This window comes from Pseudochaenichthys georgianus, chromosome 19 (genome assembly GCF_902827115.2).
Source record: "Pseudochaenichthys georgianus chromosome 19, fPseGeo1.2, whole genome shotgun sequence".
Classification (NCBI taxonomy): Eukaryota; Metazoa; Chordata; class Actinopteri; order Perciformes; family Channichthyidae; genus Pseudochaenichthys; species Pseudochaenichthys georgianus.
The window spans coordinates 24,231,531-24,254,736 of record NC_047521.1 but is presented as its reverse complement, the minus strand read 5'-3'; the positions used below and the strand labels follow the sequence as shown (position 1 = coordinate 24,254,736).

The 23,206-nt window shown below is 42.8% G+C and overlaps 1 protein-coding gene across 2 annotated transcripts in view; it reads right to left on the bottom strand.

The window, feature by feature from the left end:
* Positions 1–9,416: 9,416 nt before the first annotated feature.
* trrap (transformation/transcription domain-associated protein) overlaps positions 9,417–23,206 on the bottom strand; it is a 117,961-nt gene continuing 104,171 nt past the window's right edge. For both annotated transcript variants that reach the window (XM_034107282.2, XM_034107283.2), the window contains 6 exons: positions 21,142–21,367; positions 20,838–21,055; positions 19,438–19,622; positions 18,404–18,607; positions 14,963–15,157; positions 9,417–10,398 (listed from right to left, as the gene is read on the bottom strand). In XM_034107282.2, the coding sequence (XP_033963173.2) occupies positions 10,114–10,398; positions 14,963–15,157; positions 18,404–18,607; positions 19,438–19,622; positions 20,838–21,055; positions 21,142–21,367 (1,313 nt within the window). In that variant the 3' untranslated portion in view covers positions 9,417–10,113. The remainder of the gene's footprint in view (positions 10,399–14,962; positions 15,158–18,403; positions 18,608–19,437; positions 19,623–20,837; positions 21,056–21,141; positions 21,368–23,206) is intronic.

The window sequence follows — 23,206 nt, the reverse complement described above, 5'->3', positions numbered from 1 at the left end:
CACGTGCGGGCTGGCTTGACTGTGTTTTCCCAAGTGGAGGCTGGCTTGACCGCAGTATCCATCGGGACGTTTCATGTAAATGTAGACCTGTGGCACCACCCCGTGTGCAACAGATGTTCTCTTTATAATAGGCCTATGTCTGTGCTGTTGCTATTAATGCGCGGATCAGTATTTACCCCCCGCAACAACAAAAAAATCCCGGCTCCCCCGGTGACCGTGGTATAGTTCGCACACTGGGGGTAAGCCCAATATAAACACCTCAACAGATATGGGATGGCTTACCATGACCTTTGGTGACCATCATCCATGGTCTCTTTAGCTTTGGTCATCCCTTAACTACTTATTCAGAGCAATCACTGGGTCAAGAATACTTTTTTTAATGACTAAATCCCTGCAAAACGAATGACCTTCCCATCAGCCTTAGCTTTTATTTTTGATGAATTTAAAACACACTGAGAAGCGTTTGAAGTTGTAAGACAAAAACATTGACAAGACCCGACCGAGACAACACTTTGGTAGAGAATTGATCACAAGGTAGCCCCTTCTAAAGTATACTCTGTTTTATCGTCACTTTTTACTCCAAATGGGACCATCATTTACTAAATGAACATCATGCTGTATTGACTTATAACTAGCGATATAAAAAATAAACTCTTAAGGAAAATGTTTAATGGGGTAATAACTTAAAGGTGGGGTAGGTAAGTTTGAGAAACCGGCTCGAGTGCGGGGGAATTTGAAAATACACAACCGGAAAAAATCTGCCACTTCCTCACAGAGCCCCTCCTCCAACACACACGAACGCGCACATGACCAATGAGGGCACGAGATAAGTTTGTGCACAGATGGAAGGCTGACAGGCAGGTAGGCCAGTTATTTTAGCCGGGCTGGCTCAGATGATTGGTCGTGCTTTTTACAGCGCCACGGCTTCCACAGATGACGTTTTTTTATGGATTTTTTGTCAAAGCACTTAAGATATTCATTGCTATCGGGATGTTAAGAGCATTCCATGGAATATAACAAAAAGTGTATCTTGAGCCGGTTTCTCAAACTTACCTACCCCACTTTTAAGTGAAATGTATGGTAATATTTTCATAGACTTCTACACAATCTGTGCAGTTGCCCCCTGCTGGTAAGTGGAAGAAATGCATGTTTAAGGCACTTTTTACATTACATTACATGTCACTTGTTAGACGCTTTTATCCAAAGCGACTTACATACATTCAGTACTGTGGGCAATCCCCACAGGAGCAATTTGGGGTGAAGTGTCTCGCCCAGGGACACAACGACATGCTGACGGCAGTGGGACTCAAATTGCTACCCCCTGATTCGAAGTCCATCACTCTATCCACTGAGCCACAGCCGCCACTTCTATATTGGCTAAACCCTATAGCCCTTGAGGTTGCCCCTTGATTTTATGAGCATTAGCAACCAGTAGTAAACTAACCTAAAGGGACTAAAATGGTTAACATGGTAAACATAGAAGCTGCTAAAATTGTAGTGCAGACTATATTACAATTACAACGTTTGCATGTAAAACTGCTGTGCTGTACCTCTGCAGCATCTGCATTGTGTACACATGCCACAGACTTATGATTGATGTTATTTGAAGCAACACCAGATTAAACTGGTCCCACGCCCTTGTTCATTCAAATCCAAAACCCAACATTGGGAATTGACTGTTTCAGGCCCTCCTTGATCTCCTCGTGCGGAAACACTGACAGCCACTCGGCACATTTTCAGAGTGGTAGCACTGAATCAATGTGTGCAGCAGGAGCAGAAAGGTTCTCACCGAGCCGTACCGCACAGGGATTGATTTCTGCAGCGCTGTGATGTGCTAAATGTGATTTGACACCAGGAACCATGTGAACACCACTCAGCCAGCCACTCCAGTGATTAGGGCGTTTGATTTAAGCATGGAAATAGGCTTAGACCATAATTAAAATAAACTGGAGAATGGAAAAGAACAAGTGGGCGATGTTACAGTGCAGTAAGTACAAAGAAAAAAGTACTAAATACAAGAAAGAAAAAATATTGGTAATAGTTCATTTATTTCTGTCCTTTTCACTTTTATGTTCTTTTCCAAAGCTGTTCACCTGCAACCCGATTGCTGCATTGAAAACAGCTTTGAGTCTTGTATTGTGAATTAAAGGTCCCTATTATTCTGTTTTTCATCAATACATCACAGCTCTCAGATATTTACAAAACCTTTCTCTGAAGTGTTTGGCTCCAAACACCAAACAGATCATTGCAGCATTACCCATAATCCCCTCTGTTTCAGCCCTGTTTCCAAAGTGCTGATCTCCTTATGAAAATAAGGAGCCCCTCCCCACGCCCCTCTGAGAGACATTTGGTTACAAAGAACACAATGGTGCTCTAGGAGGAGATTCAGGTGATAAGGGGGGGAGGGGTTACCTTGGTTGCTGATTGGCTAATGGTTACCCAAGACAACACATCGTTATGACATCATAAAGTGGCCAAAATCTGATCAGCTCGTTTTCAGACAGGTTTTATAGAAATGGATCAAAAAGAGAGAGAATCTTTGTTCCTGAAACTTTCAGAGTCTCTTTGCACAGTGGGGACACATGTTGATGTAGAAGAGACATGAAGAAGAGGGGACACATGTTGATCTAGAAGAGACATGAAGAAGAGGGGACACATGTTGATGTAGAAGAGACATGAAGAAGAGGGGACACATCTTGATAGAAGAGACATGAAGAAGAGGGGACACATGTTGATGTAGAAGAGACATGAAGAAGAGGGGACACATGTTGATAGAAGAGACATGAAGAAGAGGGGACACATGTTGATAGAAGAGACATGAAGAAGAGGGGACACATGTTGATAGAAGAGACATGAAGAAGAGGGGACACATGTTGATGTAGAAGAGACATGAAGAAGTGGAATTTGCATGATAGGTCCTTAAGACAACTTCAACAAATACACACGTGTCAATGAGAGGAATAGCTTCTGCGGTATCTTTAAAAATGGCGTGTGTAATTCCCTTCATGCGCACACTAATACCACTTCAGCATGGAGTTCAGTGCCAAGAGGACTCCATAAGTGTTCACGGCCCACTGCTCCACACTCCAGGACAGCTGACGTTGCCAACAGGAAATAAACAACAATGAATAAGAATGGTGTTGTCATTTCATAATAATAATAATAATGAGTTCCATTTATAAAGCACTTCATATTTGAATGCAAATCCCGAAGTGCTACAAGTAGTGAGCATGAACAGTATAAATAAACATTACACAACACGGTAGAATCAATCATTCATCCCCACTTCATATGAACCATGTGATGACTTCTGTAACCCCGCCTGTATTAAAGTGTTTTTAAATGTTCAATCAAAAGGGCTTATGCCATGGAGAAAAATAAAACATGTTAACCGTGATATTTTAATTGGATTATTATAATGTCTCTACAATCAGTGGACTCCGAGAGTTTTTAGTACAATCATGCAGTGGTAGCAACTTGCCAATAACAAACTCGAGCATTCGCTAATTTATCATATATTTTGCTCTAAATCAGGGGTGTCAAACTCAAGGCCCGGGGGCCAAATCCGGCCCGCGACTTCATTTTCTGTGGCCCCGCAAGAGCTTGCAAAGAAAAGAATACGTTTATTATACGGTTACATGCCGATTTACAGAAGCACGTTGCCCATAAACTACATGTCCCACAATGCATCTTGTTTTGTGCCATGTGCACTGAAGAGACTTGCAATTATTTGCCCTGGACTTCTGCTTTCAGACGTAGTTCATTACTAAGTTATTACCCTATCCGATAATAATCCAATTCAGAGGCAATCATGTAATATAATACATTATTTTATATAATATATTTATATATTTGTATATTTATATAGTCTTAAAAGTTACAACCGGCCCTTTGAGTGCAACCATAATGCAAATGTGGCCCGCGATGAAATTGAGTTTGACACCCCTGCTCTAAATGGAACCATAATTTACAAAAGAAAAGACATGGCTAAATTAAACAACACCTGTAACTAGCGATTGACACCATAAACCCATCAGGAAAATGTTCACTGAGGTCAAAATTCAAGGGAGAAGTAGGGTAATTTTCTTGTAGACTTCTATGCAATCTGATTTTGCAACTAGTGGAGTCGCCCCCTGCTGGTCATATGAATAACACAGATTTAAGGCACTTCTGTATTGACTTAAGGGTGGGGTAGGTAAGTTTGAGAAACCGGCTCGAGATCGCTAGAATTTGAAAATACACAACCGGAGAAATCTGCCACTTCCTCACAGAGCCCCTCCTCCAACACACACGAACGCGCACATGACCAATGAGGGCACGAGATAAGTTTGTGCCCCGATGGAAGGCTGACAGGCAGGTAGGCCATCCAATCGATTGGTTGTACTTTTTACAGTATTACGGCTTCTACAGATGACATTTTTGTATGGATTTTTTGTCAAACCACTTCAGATATTCATTGCTATCGGGATGTTGAGAGCATTCCATGGAATATAACAAAAAGTGTATCTCGAGCCGGTTTCTGAAACTTACCTACCCCACCTTTAACTTCTCAGACACCCACTTAGGTTTTTAGTCTTTATGCTAAGCTATAAATATACTTTATATGAGAGTGGTTTTGATAGTTTTTATCTTCATTTCTGCTCAAAGGGAAAGTGTATTTTCAAAAATGTCTAAAGTGAGTGCATTCCTATCGAATACATCTCATATGCTTCACTCTTCAGTGGGTGATTCCAGAACGTTCTGCTCCCTTACTTGGACTATATTGGACCAACACTGTCATCTTCTATATGAACTGGATTTCCTCCTTCAGCCAAGCACTCCTATGCACTTTGGATTTGAATGTTTTCCTGTATTTGAAATATGTAATGAAGATATAATAAAAAATAAAAAATGCCTAAACTATTCCTTTACGGTTCAAATTGTAGCTTCAAAGAGAAATGTCCCTGCAGTGCAGCTGAAGCGTACAGTCTAGAAAGCCATATTTTACCCCCAAAACAGTTTTGCCAAGTAAATACGTGATGGGTTCCATTATAATTCAGATTTCAGAATATCAGATCATTCAAAGTTTTGTACACAAAGTAAATCAGTATATTTAAATCAGCATGTGGGCCGTTGCTGCATCTCTGTCAACCAACAACTGAAGACGAGTGACTTTGATTGCTTCCCAATGCGCTATACAGCTTGGGCAATTACAATCATAATGGCGGATTTTAGACACCAAACTAATGAGCTCGACTCCTCTGAGTGGAAATGCCATTAGAAGTCCTAATGGGACTCCTTTGCAGAGTAACAAAACAAATCCTCGGCTGCTAAGATATGAGATGTGCCGCTTCCAAAGAGATTCTCACACAATCGCTATTTGATTAATTCTGTTTGTTTACACAAGGATACAAAGCGAGCGCTGCGAGGCCTGATACATTGTGATGTTTAATTGCTGCATGTGAAAGCAGGAAAAAAGAGGCTTGAATGATGAATTGCTAAGAGAGGAAAGAAGTGGATTAGGGTTGGTAAGGGGCTTTTTCTGTTTCTCTTTGCAGCGTGATTGAGCAGACTCTGTTACAACCACTGATCTGTGTTCTCACACGGCCGCTGTAAGTTTTCATTACGCCCAATGCGTCTCCTCAGACATTTGACAGCTTAGTTGCCACATAAACCAAACAGACATTTCCTGAAGAAGTCTCCCTCCTCCTATCCTGCCTTAAGCCCTTCCTCCTCCCCCCCCAGCGGTCCTCCGTGGGGATGAGGATCATTGGAGGGGGAGATTTCATCATCTGGTGCTGCTTTGGTGTGTGCTCTGAGATCTCTGCTCGGTGCCACAGCCGATGATGATCCAGGCTCCTCACCTCCTCTCCCCCCGGAGAACATCAATCACCTCCACTCCTGGAGAGGGAGGGGGGAGGGGAGACGCCTTCACCCCCCACTTCAGTCATATCAAGCAAGAGAGAGGAGGGAAGAGGAGGTGGAGGTTAGGGTCGCTGCAGAAAGTCTTATCTGTCTGCAGTCACAGGATGGCAAGAAAAGACCCCAGAAGGCAAGCTGTGATATATTGTGTGTGTGTGTGTGTGTGTGTGTGTGTGTGTGTGTGTGTGTGTGTGTGTGTGTGTGTGTGTGTGTGTTCTGAATTTCATATATTTCACCTAATCGCTCTGAAATCGGGACACCTGAGGCGTGAAATGGATGCCTGTCCCAACAGAGGGCACCCAGGACTTCAGACACAGTCATTCCAAAGGGCTCTGGATGGACTGGAGAAACTAAATCCTTCCCATCATGCTTTGCTCTTAAGCATCACATGACTATCATTTGTTTCGGGGAGATGCGGGTTCCAGGGGTCAGCCGGGCTTCTGTTGATACCAACAGGACTCTGCTGGGGAGGGGATTGCATCCAGAAACAAATCGAGTCAATAAAATGGTAAGAGTTGACTTCCTTGGAAACATTAAGAACAAGAAAGACAGATTTTATTCAAAAGATCCAAAAGTTATTCATCGCTGAATAAATGAATACATATTGTTCTTAAAAAGTTGCCCTGAGGGTTTTTTCGAAAGGAACTTCAACACAAAGACGGTCCTATATTTAGGCACGATGCAAAATGACAGGTTTTCCATGGATGGGGTGCAGACGTTCATGCTCCCCAGATGATGAATCATAATAATTTGGGGGCTTTCTAAACTTTCTACAGATGAAACGAACATATCAAATGTCCACTGCGTTCATACAAAGTCTTTAACCTAATGTGTTAGCATGCTAATAGGCTTAACGTAGATGGTGAACATCATACCTGCTGATGCTAATCAAATATTTTGTGATTTTTTTTTTTAACGTTTTCTATTACGTGATGTATCTTGAGGTTTACCTGCCTAGGGTTTCAACCATAGGCTGTTCTTTACGGTGGCCCTGAAGTGCAAGACACCACAGCATTTCACAAAACACGACAGCATTTCAGAAAACACCACAGCATTTCACATTGGACGGAAAGGGTATTCCTTTAGGGAAAACACTTCTTGTTTGTGATTGGACAGAGCCAGCCAGAGAAGCACTGCTGTGATTGGTTGTTTTTGCTGCCAGTCAAGAAATGACGCTTCGTGATTGGTCAACACCCGACAGCGAAATATGTCCCTCCCAACCATGGTCCCACAACGTATGGTCCCAACACATCAGCCGTTAGCACACACTCAGATCTCACAGCTCCTCATATCTGTTCAGAAACTGGACAAAAGTTAAACATGTACAAACCACAGACTGTCTATGTCATGGTGAATACAGTCGCTGCTTTATTTATGTCTGTAGGCCGTTGTTGTGAGTGTGGACGGAGCAGCTACAGGTTAGTTTAGCCTGATGAATCCGATTCAGAAAACACGCATTTTAAAAGCTTTTCGCCTGCCGTCTTGTCTGCAGACTTGTCAAAGCGTTAATTCATGGTTTTTACTAACTGTTATCAGTATGTAGTTACTTCGGCACCACTTTGAAACGTGTATTATAATTAAATCACGGTCAAATATGTTCATTTTGTTGTAGGATTTACATGGAGATAAGCCCCGCCCCCTTTCCAGCGCCTCTTGTTTGAATGACAGCATTGACAGGAGCAAACACAGCTGACAGCCGCGGTAAAAAACTCGAGCGATTAGAGCGATGCGAATATTGGGTGGTCTAACATAGTATTTACATGGAGATAAGCCCCTTAAAAACCATGAGTTAATAAAGCATTAATTCTGTGGTTACTCCTGTCATTCAAACAAGACGCTGGAGAGGGGGCGGGACGTATCTCCATGTAAATCGGAATCGGATCCATCAGGCTAAACTAACCTGTAGCTGCTCCGTCCACACTCACAACAACGTCATACAGACATAAATAAAGCAGCGACTGTATTCACCATGACATAGACAGTCTGTGTTTTGTATCTGTTTAACTTTTGTCCAGTTTCTGAACAGATATGAGGAGCTGTGAGCTCTGAGTGTGTGCTTAGTGCTAACAGCTAACGGCTGATGTGTTGACCAATCACGAAGCGTCATTTCTTGACTGGCAGCAAAAACAACCAATCACAGCAGTGCTTCTCTGGCTGGCTATGTCCAATCACAAACAAGAAGTGTTCTCCCTAAAGGAATACCCTTTCCGTCCAATGTGAAATGCTGTGGCGTTTTCTGAAATGCTGTAGTGTTTTGTGAAATGCTGTGGTGTTTTGTGAAATGCTGCGGTGTCTTGCACTTCAGGGCCACCGTAGTTCTTCATCTAACTTGTCTTTTGCCATGCTGGACATTTGCCCAATGGACAGACACTCACTATTTTCAGTCAAATTGATTCCAGACCAGTACTAATCTACTTCCCCCCCAAAAGGCATGGTTTAGTACTCATAAAAACGAAGTATCACAGAGATTTCCAAACCCGAAAATCCTAAACTCGTGACTCCCTTTCACAGACAACAGGACAACCGGATTTCACTTTGAAACATTACCATTCAGAGTAAATATAAATGTGAGATGGATAAACAATTCTATGAAGCACATGCAGGTTTTTCCAGTTAGTATGCACCTCATAAAAACCCTGCAGCCTCTTGCAAATAAAAAAGTAGAACATTACTGAAACTAGGAGGTTAATGTTAGTAACTACCAGCTGTGGACTGAATCATAGGGGAAGAGATATGTTAGTGTGCGTGTGAACATGCTGAGAGGCAGAAGCTGTGTGTGTGTGTGTGTGTGTGTGTGTGTAGAGGCGAAAAGAGATATAACCTTTGTTTACGAGTGCAGGCGGGCCGGCTGACAGCGTGTGTAAGTCAATGGAGGCCGGCCCACTCGGAGATCTACTGGCAGGCATTAATCAAAGACCAGGGAGGGGGGGAGAGACGCCTCTTCACACCTCCGCAGGACTTTCTATCCAAAGGGAGGGATGACCACAAGGTTATCATACCTCCACGAGACGGAGCAGCACTTTGATTCAACAACGCCTCTCCATAAATGTCTGCTAACTGTGCGCCGCGAGGCGGCCGGCGATAGACTTTTTAACGCCAGAGAATGGATCGTCTGAAGTGATTTCACAGCATGAGTTATTACCGCAATAATATCCAGGAGTGCGTCCTTCAGGGTGATTATGGCTGTGACAGTGATGCAGTAGATGTGAGAGGCTGAGGGGGATTATTGCCTATTATTGCTGCGTTACAGCTGCTAAAATATACAATTCAGGAATACAAACTTTATGGAAATTAGCATAGTTTTAGAATTATTGGTTAAAAAATCTAAAGTGGACCTGTGATGCTCAGTTTCAGGTTCATATTTGTATTTATTTATCTCTACTGGGACATGTCTCCATGCTTTAATGTTCAAAAAGCTCTTTATTCTTCTCATACTGCCTGTGCTGCAGCATAGGAATTAAACATTAAATAGATTATGAAGGTGTGTGAGGTTATCATAAAAGAGCAAAAGCAGATTCTGTATACAAAAAGAACATTTTATTAAAACAAAATGCTTATTTACATGGGAAGAAATAACACTTCTGTTGAAAAAGCATCGTACCTTTACAAAAAGAGGAGGATATGCATAAACAGCTGACTTTAAAGCCGTTACAGGTCATTACAGTGTCACTACGCCCTGAAGTTTCACATTGTTACACTACAACAGGGCTGAGGGGGGGGGGAAAGTAACATGGCCTTGGGAATAAAAAATAAAGAGCATAATCTGTTTCACGGGACAATAAAATCCCTCAATGTGCACGAATAGAAAAGAGGCGACACAGTTGTCGGTTTAAATACACATTTAAGAGGACAAATGGCTGTTTTGGGAGAACAATCAAACTGATGCGGGTGAAATTCAACACAGAACGAACAGCTTGAGCGAGTGGCTCCCTTTGACACCAACAGTATTTCTACCGGCATCACACAGAAAGTCCCCGTCATTGAGTTACAAAAATAAATAGAAGGTGGGGAAGAAATTGTGTTTGATTTAAAAAAAAAAAAAAATCCAGATATAACTATCAATGTGACAGCCGTTTGTTTCCACCTGATTTAACTTTTTCAGTGTACTTTGATCGAGAGTCCTTCAGGTTTTTCTGTGACAGTTTTCAGATAAACGTAAACAAAAACAAATCCCTGGATCTCTTCTTCTTCTCCTCTTCGTCACATGACTCCTCAGAGCCAGGGGTGCCAGGCGGGGTCCATCCGGCACAGGTTGTCCAGGCTGTTGGCGGCGGCAACCAGTGTGTTCACTTTGCTCTCCCCCCCCTCGAACTGAGCCAGGTTGTGGAGGCGGGTCATGATGGCGGTGACGGCCTTCTGGACCAATGAGACGAGCTGCTGGGAGTCCATGTTCTCCGGTTGGCCGGCGGGCGACAGAGGCATGGACGTGTCCTCCTGCGTCTTCTTGTGCCACGCGATGATCTCGTCGCGGAGCACCGCCTTCAGGATGCCGTCAACCTGGAGGAGACGGAGGAAATGAAGATGTTAGTTTTGTGAATCAACGGGGGAGAAAACATTTAAAATTAAATATGAAAGATTCAGTCTGTAACTGGATGAACCAATAGGTGCTTTCACACCAAGTACTTTGACGTACTTAGTTCATCAGAACTCTTTAGTTCTGAGGAACTAAAGAGCAGATCGCGTTCACACCGGACTAAGTCCCTGAGGGAGGATTACGCAAATGAAGCCGCTGACGTCACTTCTTCTTCTTCTGCTTTGGGTTTACTGGCAGGCTGCAAACCACTTCACGGCGTATACTGCCGCCCAAAGTCCCCGGCCGGAAGTCCCCGGAGTTGGGGACTGGCTTCAGTGGAAGCTGCTAGGAGTCCCAGCAGCTTCCACTGAAGCCTTCCGAGTAAATCGCCAGAACACCGACACCTCCTCATCTCCACCGCTCCCATGTTTTATTTTGTGTTTCCATAAGTTAGTCTCTCTGCGTTTCTGCGCTGGGCTAATGCTAATGCTAATAATGCAATGCGAGGATAATAAAATGGCGGCTTCACAAAACCTTTTGGGAGTTTTACGGGGCGTGGTTTCCAATCCGCCCAGCCAATCAGAAATGGGAACCTTTTTCTCCCACGAAAGTACCTGCTCTCTAGCAGGGACTGAAAAGGGGGTGGAAAGGTTCTCATGAACTAATTTCTAGTTCCGGATATTTTTGGTGTGAACGCGACATTTTCGGAACTATACTGGGAAAAGTACTCCGGTGTGAACGCGCCTAATGGTTTTATTTTGAGATATTTCTCAGATAATTGTGGTTAGTTTCGTGTGAGCATCTTCCTAAATGTACAGAAGTTGTTAAAAATATCAGGACCTTTTTAGATTGAACTCAATCAATAATTATATTATTATAATGTGTTATCTTGTCAAACAGATTTAATTTACAAAATCGTTTTAAGAACCTCTGGATGAAAACACAAATATGTAAAAAACCATCTATATTTTGTCTTATTTTACGTTTTTTTTTATAGTTTTGACAAAAGGAAAATCAATTGTAAAAAATCCAAAAATAGTGCAAAAGTATTTAATTGGATTGTTTTTTTGTTTAAAAAAAACTAAAACGTTAAATGAAGCGCCTAAAAAAGTATGTACGTTAACCCAGTGTTAGTATTGTTTTTGTCAAATGTGTATATCTTTTTAAAGACTTCCCAGACGTGTCTCATTTACTTTATATTGCAAGAAAAATTATGCAAAGTTGGTGTATAAACCATTTTGTTTTAGCTCATTAGATAAACAAAGCATCTATTTGAATAAATGATACACAATATGCCAGTCTTGCTGAAAGTGTCTGTTCTGGGAATAAGAGCAAAGTAAAACCTCAGTTTATATCGAGTCTCTGCCGACCTCAAACACATTCATAAAGCACAGCTGTTTGCTCCAATTAAGGGTGTGTCAATCACCTGGAGGAAATGTGTCCGTGTTGTTGGCAGCCCAGTACGGTGACACTGAAGTCAAACACATCACCATCTAAACCATGATGGAGCCACAACACCGCCAATCATCTCCTAACGAGCTCCTTCTTACCGTAAGCCAATATACGGCTTCAATATATCCGAGTGTATGATTGTTACGTTTTTATTGTGTTTCCTGGAAACGTCCGCTGGCTCTCGGCCGTGGCTAGTTCACATGGTTGAGTGTTTTGTTTATTTGCATCTCAAGCACTCCTGCTGCCTCCACATAAGTCAGACTTTAAGAGTCGGACCTACATTTAGACACCACAGATCTGTAATCACAGCGCTGCTGCAGATTATACAACCAGTGCCTGCTCGGGCTTTCATTGCATTGTTTTTGTTTTGCTGAACTTCCTAAGTGCTAAACAGAATCTGCAGGACTCAGCAGCAGCTTCAATTCAAAACAAACCACGTCATACTTTTACAGAATGATGAGTACTGTCCTCGCTGAAAAATATGAAAACACTTCTCCTTAAATGGTCAATTTGAGCAAGTATTTTCAATCCGAAATGATGAACAAAGATATTTCCCTAAACCTACAATAACTAATTGTTTGGCCTCTTGAGGGTAATGGACACAAGCTAGAAACATGACATGTTATTACATCAGATAAAGTCCAATATTCAGTCTCCACCACATCACCCCAATTCTGGCCTCATTGCGCTGGCTTCCAGTTTGGTTCCGAATTGATTTTAAACTCCTTTTATTTGTTTTCAAAGCCCTAAATGGGCTGGCTCCGGCCTATGTAGCCGAACTCCTCCAGCGCTACACCCCAGCCAGAGCTTTAGGGTCTGCTGACCAGCTGCTGCTGGTAGGGCCCAAGACCAGGCTCAAAACCCAGGGCACCGAGCCTTCGCAGCAGCTGGCCCCAGGCTCTGGAACAGTCTGCCCCTCCATGTGAGGTCGGCCCTGAGGTTTTTAAATCATCCCTTGTTCTCTCTGGCCTTCTAGTCAGAGCGGAGCACGACGCCTGAATATTCCCTGTGTTTTCGTTTTTTATATTTCTGTTGTAAATTATTGTCTTTTATTGTGATTGTAGTAAAGTGTTTTTATTACATGTACTCGACCAAAAATCGCTTTTAAATGTGCTTTATAAATAAAACTTGATTTGATCTCCATAAAGAAATGTATGGTTTTTAATCTGCTGATTGTCTCTTTTCCTTTCCTTTTTGTCTTGTTATTTTTGTTCCTTCATTATGTGTAATTTATAGGGCTGTCAGTCGATTAAAATATGTAATCGCGCTTAATCGCACATTTTTTATCTGTAATAAATGTACCTTAGAGGAATATTAAGTTTTTAAAACTCTTATCAACATATGAGTGGACAAATATGCTTTATGCAAATGTTTATGATCATTTGAACAATGAGAAATATTCTCATGAATATTAAACACAACAACCTGAACATTACAAATATTCGCCTCAATTCAACCGGGGGCCTGTACTACGAAGCTGGTTCAACCTAACCTGGATATGTTTGAGTTAGCCGGTTGGCCTAATCCAAAACATACGCGCTCTCGCTAAACGGTCCTACGACGCAGGTTATCAAGTGGATCGCTCAAGCCAGCCGTGTCCTATCTAGTTAGGTGCGCGTTCACATGAAAGGGGTGGTATCTGGAGCATTCGACCAATCACAAACATGGAGAAGCGCACTGACAGCGCAGCGTCATACTTCCTGAATGAAAAGTGAACTTTAATACTAGTCAAAAATGAAGAAGTTAAACTTTAAACATCCATGACTTAAACACTTTATCCAGGATAAAAGCCACAGAGCTGCACCTGCAAGGTGAACACAGCTGGGAACAGAACACGTGTTTGAATGCGTACATTAACAGGTTTATGATATCACTGCCCCGTCTCTAAAACACGATCTGACTTTCATTACTTGTAATTGTAACTTTTATCCATGTACTTTTTCTTGTAATGTTTAATTGAACTATTTATATTTTAGACTGCACTGTAACTTTTATCCATGTATTTTTCCTTAATGTTTATTTGATTAGCTTTTCTTTATTAATGCTTAATGTCTTTCATTTGTTTTGTTTTTGTAAAGCACTTTGAATTGCCTTGCGTTGAAAAGTGCTCTATAAATAAACTTGCCTTGCCTTACATTTGACTCGAGTGTTTCGTCAACTTAATGTGTTGCTTAAAATAATACTTCTGCATACAGTATGTGACACAGTGCACGGCCAGATACGGCTCAGCTGACTCAGATAAGGAGATATATGATAGGCCTACATGATGTGATATGATGTGATATGAATGATAATGGGACACATCGACGTCTGCACTCAGTGTACTTATGTTGTGGCCGATATTTAAGTAAGCTTTCTTAACGCTAATGTTCTAATAGTCAGATTGCTCTGAAGATGGAGGTGATATTCTATTAATGTTCACGTTCACACAGTCGGTGATTTTTGCCGGCCGTCTTTCCTGCAACGGCAGCTTTTCTGTATTTCCTTTCTCCTGTAATATGACTTGATCGCTTTAAACTCCGCACACTGAGCTCTGATTGGTCAGCAGGCGGTGCTTTCACTGAGTTGAGCTCTTAGCCTGCAACCTAACCTGGTCCCGACCAGGGGGGTGTAATACGAATCTAGTTCAACCTATCCTGGATATGTTTGGAGTTATCCGGTTGACCTAATCCAAAACAAAGCCGCTCTCGCTAAACGGTCCCTATCAACTCGTTCGCTCAAGCCAGCCGTGTCCTATCTAGTTAGGTGCGCGTTCACATTCGTTCACGTTATTAACTCGTTAACTTGACAGCCCAAGTAATTATCTTTGATGATTTTTTATACTAAATTCTGCAATGTGTTCCAATGCTAGTCGCTAACTGTGTCTGTGTGATGCTAAGCAGTTAGCAGTCAGGATCTATCAGTGTTTTGTCCATATGATGCTAATGAGTGTAATGAGTGAACCAGCAGCATTCAATGGCATTGATTGTGACTGCTATTAGTTTAAAAATCATATCTAAAACAATGTTCAAAACCCTACATCACAAAATAAATGGGAAATATTATCGGCAATATTTATCCGTAAAATATTCTTATTCCCAGTTGTAGATGAGTTACCTTGAAGTTCGGCTGAGAGAAGCATCGAGCCACGGCGATCATGGAGGCGGTGAGCGGGCCGGAGACCCCGATGGTGGTCAGGAACTCGGAGATGTTGGGCGTCAGGCGGAAAGGAACCGGGCGGTTAGCGTCCAGATCGCCCGTGGCGTCGTTGATGTCGAAGCGGAAGTAGGAGACGTTCAGCTTCCCCGTGTCCTGAAAACAGAGAAGGGATAAAGTCAGAAATCAATAACAGAAAACATAACGCTTAATATTGCTTTTTCACTGTGACGTCATGAAAAGGGTATATCCTAGCCTCCTTCGTATGTCACCGCCTTGCAATCAGCTTGAATCTTATACTTAATCTGTAAGTGTTTTTATTTGAATCCCCCTTAATATGATTACTATTTAGGGTTTTGAATTTATTTTCATAATTCTTTTTAAATGTTTTTTTTTTCTTTTTTTCGTTCACGTAAAATAAGAACAAATTACTGAATTTAAACTAAGGGGATTAATCAGGTATGTCTTATTCATGCTATATTTATCTCAGAAAATGTGGTTTTTGACAGTTGCTCCATTTTAAAATAGAAAGAAACAAGAAAGATAAAATAAATAAAAAAATGTTTAAAGTGTTAAACCAAAAAGTGGGCAGTAAACATTTTAATAAAATAGATACAAAATATTTATAGTGAACAAATGTAGCTGCTTTCAGATTTAAAGTGGACCTACAGTATCATGCTATTTGTAGGTCATAGGTCTCAGATATATAAAAAACATGTCTATAAAGTGTTTTGCTCAAAATACCAAACAGATCACCCGTTCTAGCCACGCCTCATATCCCTCTGTTTCACTTCCTGATTCAAAAGTGCTGATTTTAAGTATAAAGCTTTAAAATAAAAATAATTGATACAAATAAAAAGAGGAGGGGTCTGAGCTCATGCGGGACCCGGCAGCTACTGTCTAAACTAAATGCTGCCGTGATGAAACGCCATATCATGGATTATCAAGGATTCTCTCTGAAACAGTCTGGAGCTCAAAGGCTTTCTCTCTTGCCGGTTACACCACAAGGTGAGTTCCTTTTTACTTCCTGCTTCTTCACACACATGCTCTCCAGCACAGGTTAGCTCTGAGTGTTAGCGATGCTAATGTAAACACCGACCATATTACGTTGGGCATTGTTTCTGATAGCAACGTTTCTGATTGGCCCGTGGGTCCACATTTCAGATATTACGTCATATCGGACGCAAATCTGGATCAGCTCCGTTGTAGTCCCGTTTTTTTTTAGATAGGGGTACGGAAGAAAAGAGAGAGGGTTTTATTTTCTGACGCTGCGCGAGTTCCCCGACACACCGGGGACACATGTATAAAATACATAAAAACGTGCTGATAGGTCCCCTTTAAGGAAAAAACAATAAGGCATTCAATATGTTTATTTATTCTGTTTGTAAATTAAGAAAATTCGGAACAAGCACATGAATGGATGATATAAGTTAATAAATAAAAAATAACAACAAATAAATATATACTCCTTTCCGTTCCCCACAGTCCTCAGACCACATTAGCCCGGCAACAAATAACTCTCCTTCAGGAAGGGGGAGTAACAAAACAAGCTCCCCCAACAAAATGGCTTCATGTATTGATCAGGGTGGACCAGACACAGTAACACGTCAAACTATCAGCAGCAGAACATCAATAATCCTCAATTCACTCCCGCTCCCTGCTGACTTAAATATATACAGGCGCGTTTTCATCTTTAAGCCTGCGTTTATGTGCGAGAGGACGGCTCTGGAGCAGCCACTGCAGGAAGATAAGCTGCTCGTATGAAAAGGTGAGAGGCTCTGACAGCTTTATAGCCCGGCGTTTCATCCAGCTGCCTCTCCTCGTTTTCCTCTGCCTCGCCTCTTTCCCTCCCTTCTCCTTAATTCTCTTCTGCCTCCCCCCCCTCTCCCTCCTACTGTCATCTGCTCCTCTGGGCCCGGCGGAGGACCTCAAGGTGCTGGGCTGAGACACCAGAAGCCCCCCCGAGGCTCAGATAAGCCCTCAGACAGTTGGCTGTGGAGGCAGCGCTCAGAATGCTAAATCTCCGCGCTACTGGCCAGCGATGGCTTCATTTTGGGGCCGGTGTGAACTGAATGACACAACGTTAACGAGACACTCTCTGTGACTTTGGGGATGTGAACTTGAGTGTGAGAAATGACAGATACTGGGTGATTTTCAGAAGATGATATGAGAGGAGATAGAGAAACTCTTACAGAAGGAATTCTCGAGATGATGGTTTAGGAGGAAGGGCGTTTAACTGAACTTCCCCCAGGGGATTAATAAAGTATGTCTTTTTAATACTTTATATATCTAGGAGGAAGCTAGGCTTCATGACAGTTGCCCCGTTTCAGAAAAAATAGACATAAAAGGAGGAAGAAATACCTTTAACATCGTAAGAACCAGATATTTCCCTTAGGATTTTTGCAAAATGAAATAAAAATAACATACAAACATTAATAGAAAACACAACGTATTTTTTTGGTTATGTGTTTCATTACCAATAACTGATGATGACTGAGCCAAGCGTAATATAAATACTATGCGAGAATATAAAGAATTAAAATAGATAATTGAGAAAAAGATACATAGTAAATATAACAGGGAATATAGCGATATGCACATGCAATATATACAGGGTGTATTGCTATTATTATTATGATGATGTACCCTATATGACCCCTTTGAGTGCATAAAAGAAAACCCCTTACAGGTAAAAGCGGACGATAAAAGATAGTATTATTTACTAACAACATAATTCTTTGATTGACTTCCAGCCTGATAAAGCAGGACCTTTTAATCGATGCCTCAAACATCAGAGAGCTCACATCGCAGCACCTAAAGGAAGAGAGGGCCTCTGGAGGCAGGGTGGGGCTCAGTGCTGCTGCTGTGATGTCCTGTCCTTGCACTCTCTCTGTTTGTGTGTAATGTTTGTGTGTGTGCGCCGTAATCCCGCTGTGTCTAATGGGATCTGCGGAGTGGAACAGGCAGAGAGGGGGCTTAATACCAGCGCTTAGCTGCCCGGAGGAACGCCTGTCAGCAAAGGCCGATTAGGATCAGAGGGGTGGGGTGGCCGACTGACACAATCATCTTTAATAATGACTTTCAGAAAGCTGTCTGCGGCGGGCGGAGGCGCGCACCAACGCGGCCCGTCTCAAATTGAAACGTCTTTGATAGCTGTAGAGCAGAGGGACTGAATACAGCGTTCTGTCAAAACATCCTGCGCCCCGACAGCGGCTCTGACTGATAGGCCGAGCGTGAATGTCACGGGGGAGAATGGTAATTCACACGGCCAGATACGGAGACGGTAATGGTGATCTCTTAATGCATCTATGAGGGTGTAGATCTACTGAATTAGCCCCCCCCGTCACATGGAAGCGTCTCGCCCTTGACGGAGAGAGTCGGACATGTTTCGGTCTCTCCTACCTGAGCGATCTGCAGCATCTCGGGGTTCAGCCTGTTGAGGTGCAGCATGAACTCCGCCAGGCCGATGAGGGCCAGCTGGATGGTGAACATCTTCCGGAAGGTCCAGTAGTCGGTGGCGTTGGGGAAGGTGTGCAGAGCCCACTCCTTCAGCATGCTGCGGGGCACCATGTTCCCCTGCACCTCCTTCAGGATGTCCCGCAGGACCTGGTGGTAGACAGGAGGAGGGGGGGGAGGTCAGCAGCTGATTTTGAGCTTTACTTTCATTTTGACCAAACACTTTACAGAACAAAGATCCTCTCGCTGAAGGTGTGTACTGTAACTGTGTGTATTCCACCAGTCAACCTTCTTCTCCAATGGCACTTTTCAGACATTATTTCATGCACACAGTGGGTTATTTTAATGCAGAAGTCAAGCGTAGAAGACTAATTTACAGCTTCTATTTTTGTAGGTTATTGTATGTTGCAGTCAGAGTGCAAAGAGTCTTAAAACAATGTATGCAATGCAGCAACTGAAAGCTTATAATAATATATTGGGGAGGTCTGGATGGGTTCTTTTCATGGATAATTTAGGTCATTAACAGTGACAATTATCATTATTACAGTTCACCACCGTGAAGAAAAAACATCAAGTAGTAGCCAATCAGTCGAGGAAGGATTTATGTTGCACTTTAATAAAGAACGCATCTATCATCTGTGACTGGTTTATATAGCAGCATGCAAATTCCCTTTGATTGACCAGACAAAGCCACTAGCAAACTGTCCTTGTCCCAGTGAGAACCTGCATGTTTAAATCTGAATATTGTTAATATTCCTTATCAAATTATTCTTCATCTCAGACTAAATAAAAGCTCGCATCCTCAGCTAATGAAAAGCTGACGGCATGGACATGATTTGATTCCTTGATGACACGGCTGCATGAAGCTACCGTTTAATTACAATTCAATCACCTGGGAGGAATGGCAATGCGGGCCATCAAATTAAGTCACACTTGTGCCGCATAATGCAAATGTGTGGTTATGATCCTCGTGTGTGTACCTGGTGGCTGGCCTGTGTGCCTCTGGCCTGCACCGTGGCCAGGCGATCGTAATATCTGGAGATGGGGTTGTCGTGTTCGATTCCTTTCTTGGCACAGCGCTGTTTGTAGATTTCCACCAGAGACAGAGACGAAGGGTTGTCTTCGACCAGACGCATCTGAGGCGACACTGCCACCACTCGGGGCACTGAGGGAGGGAGGGAGGGAGGGAGGAGAGAGGACACAGGTGGGACAGAGAAGAGGGAAGAGGAGTGGTAGTAGGGGAGGAGATGAAAAACAAGCAAGTCAGTCACACAATTGTAAACATTCGTGCCTGTTTTATCACAGTGTGAACCACCGGTCTAAACCTACATCTAAAATACCCCAGAGCTGGTAAAGACAGCTGCAGTGAAGGCGAGCCATCACTCAACAACAACCAGGGTCTCTCCGTGAACGCAGTCTAAACATTTACATACACTGGCACCAAGAATCAAATCTATAGCAGCAGCCATTCCAGTCGGGAGGAAATGGGTTGGAAGGGACCGCTGAATTCCCTGTCCATATTTCCCCTTTAACAAACCAATCAAGTGCATCAATTGAGAGTGGGCAAACATCTGGGCGGAGGAACACCTCAAGGGGATGACAGGAGAGGAAATGGCGCTTGAAAGGGGGATTGAGATTGTGTTTGTGTGGTAACAAAGGGAAGGGAAATGATACGGTCGCTGCCAATTGTTTTTAGTTTACAGCTGCAGGGGACTGAACACAGGAAGCTGGTATTAGAAGAAGATATGGACAAATATGTGTACAAAAATAACTGATTTTTCTATTTTGTTTAACTCACATGGGGAGAAGTAACTCGTTAAGTGAAACGTACACAAAAAAAATTATTTTAGTCAAAGTCCTCCATATATGACAGGGGTGTCCAAACTACGGCCCGGGGGCCAACTGCGGCTCACGGATCATTTTGAATCGGCCCTCAGCTAATTCAAAAAGTATAATGTAATATGGCCCACAAATGAAACTTGTGCTTATATTGCACTTCTTAACTATAAATGTAAAAATATATTACACAGTAGACTCACGTGTTAATAAGAGCACTTTTAAAATAAATTCAGTCAGTTAAAGTTGGAAACATTTTCTAACAAATCTTAGTTGATAAGAAAAAACCCCAATGACTTATTTATAAGCTTGAAATACACCCTTCCTATTTCTCCTTATTATAATCAATCTGAGCTCCTGTTGTAAGGGATGAGCTGCCAACGCTCACAAGCATCATGTACCTACAGTTGATTGATTTGGCTAACTTATAACTGAACTTATGAGGCCAGATACCTCTCGTGAGCGGCCCAGCCCTTCGTATATCTTTCAGCCCTGCTATATGACTTTCAACCCAATGCATCTGCGTCTTTCATTCTGGTCGTACCGGTGAAGAAGAGGTGTCTCTTGGTGGTCTCCTTCCTCTTCTCCAGACAGGGGTTGAGGAGGCGGAGCAGCTGCAGGACCCTCTCCTCTCGGCGGGACTCCGTCAGGCAGGCGTCGTTCATCACCAGGTACGGGTAGATCTTTCCGTTGTGTCCGCGGATGTAGAGACGACGCGCCGCTGTGTTGTGTTTCTGAACGATCTCCACCCGGGGCATGAACCTGGAGAGAGGGAAGAGATACATGATGTGGGAGAAACAATACGTCGGGATGATTCTACTTCCATATCACTTTGGATAGTCCCTTACCGTGCGATCTTGATGTAATAGTGTGTGGGTTTGGGCATGAGGAACTCCCCGGGGATCTCCACCTCGGCCGTCTGAGCGGAGAAGTTGCTGAGGAAGCGGCACTTCTCCTCGATGAGGAAGAACTTGGGCAGCTGCTTGGTCTTGGCCTCCAGGATCTTAATCCACTTCTTCAGCTTGGAGATGAGATTGTGGAGCTTCATGGAGCCCGGCACGCTGAAGTCAAAGTCTGCCAGGGAAGGAGAGAGAAGTCGATGTTACAGCAAGAAACTCCTTGTTCCCCCAACCCTTAACTAGTGTAACTATTGATGCATTTATTAAATATTTACGCAATGAGACTTTCATGATTTAACCAACATATTGTTTTAGTGGGCAAAGACATTTACATTAATTAGTGAAACGTAGCCTTTACAACCAGGAATGGACAACCTAAAGAAAATATTACGATAGTCAAAATCTAACACGATATCTAGTCTTATATAACTATCGTTAAAAAAAAATGCCATTCGTGCGAGATCAGACTTCAACAGATAGCTTTCAACAACCAATCTAGAATATAGACACGTTTTTAATGAGCATTGTTATATGTTCAAGTTTTTTGGACCATTTCTCCTTCCTCCTCTCTGCAGGTGACAAAAGCTATGCTCTAATCAATGTCTAGACTCACGATATCGCACTATTGTCGACATATAGCGTGGCGGCCACGGCCCAAAAGAAGGGATAGGAAAAGACCCACATATGTTAAGAGTAGTGGCCTAGTGATTTTTCTTTTTCTAAGTAGTTTTTGGGCTAGACAGTGTCTGTATTGGGGAGATTGCGTTTTCCCCCATGGCTAGGGATTGAAAAGCGTGTACTTGGCAGCGGACTCGGCACCTCGGCTGCCAGCTGTAAACACTGAGCTCCCCAAAAGCCCAAACCTGGCCTAGTGAACTTGATGATTAAGTATCTGTGATATTCAACTGTAAGAATAGAGATAGAAAATAAAATGTGAACTTGTACAAAAAATACAAAAGCATATGTCAACGAGTCAACGTTTTACACTTCCCCTCCTTAATCAACTATTCTTAAAATGCCCTTAACCCCATAAGATGACCCAGTGGAGCTGCATTAGCTGCCAACAGTACAGCACTTTAACAGCAGCTCCCATGTGTGTTTTTGTGTGTGTCTGACCTTTGACCTCCCGTGGCAATGCTCTCCCAGAGCTGTGCTATAACTACCAATGTGTTTCTAGGTAACCTTGCAAATAACATACATTTCAAAACACATGCGAGCAGCATACGCACGAGGGACAGGATTTAAAAGTGAGTCAAATAGATTAAGCAAAACAGAACAGAAATAAATATTGGAAAAGAGAATTGAACGCTTATTGCTGAGGTGACACTTAAATGCAAACGCTGCAGGGCCTGTGTGAAACCGGTAAAGATTGATTCAAGTTAGATTAGGCTGTTTGCTTTGGCGTTATTTACACAGTCAGATGGACGAAGAACACGTTGTTCTTCTCACAGCGATGGCCTCGGGGAGGGAGGTGGTTTCACATCTGGGAAATGTCCGATGTAAATACGCTGTTTCACTGTCGGCCACTTCGCTGCAGCAGGCTGCGGAAGTGCCTTGCTTAAGGGAACTCCACGTATAAGTTATTCATTGCAGGCTGGAGGAGAAACGGTTTGCTCCATCAACCTACCCCCCCCCGCATGCAGGCTGGGAGCTGATTAAATTAGGGCTATAAAAATGAGAGTCTTAAAGTATTAAATTCCTGTTTCAAGTCACAACTCATATTGCACGTAACGTATTGTGATGGGCTGCAGCAGCAGCAGCATCGGAAGGAGGGGAGCCAGGCGGGTTTTCCATTTTAGAGTAAAGCCCCCAGGACATCTCTGTAACATGACCGAACACACACACACACACACACACACAACACACACACACACACACACACACACACACACACACACACACACACACACACACACACACACACACACACACACACACACACACACACACACACACACACACACACACACACACACACACACACACACACACACACACACACACACACACACCA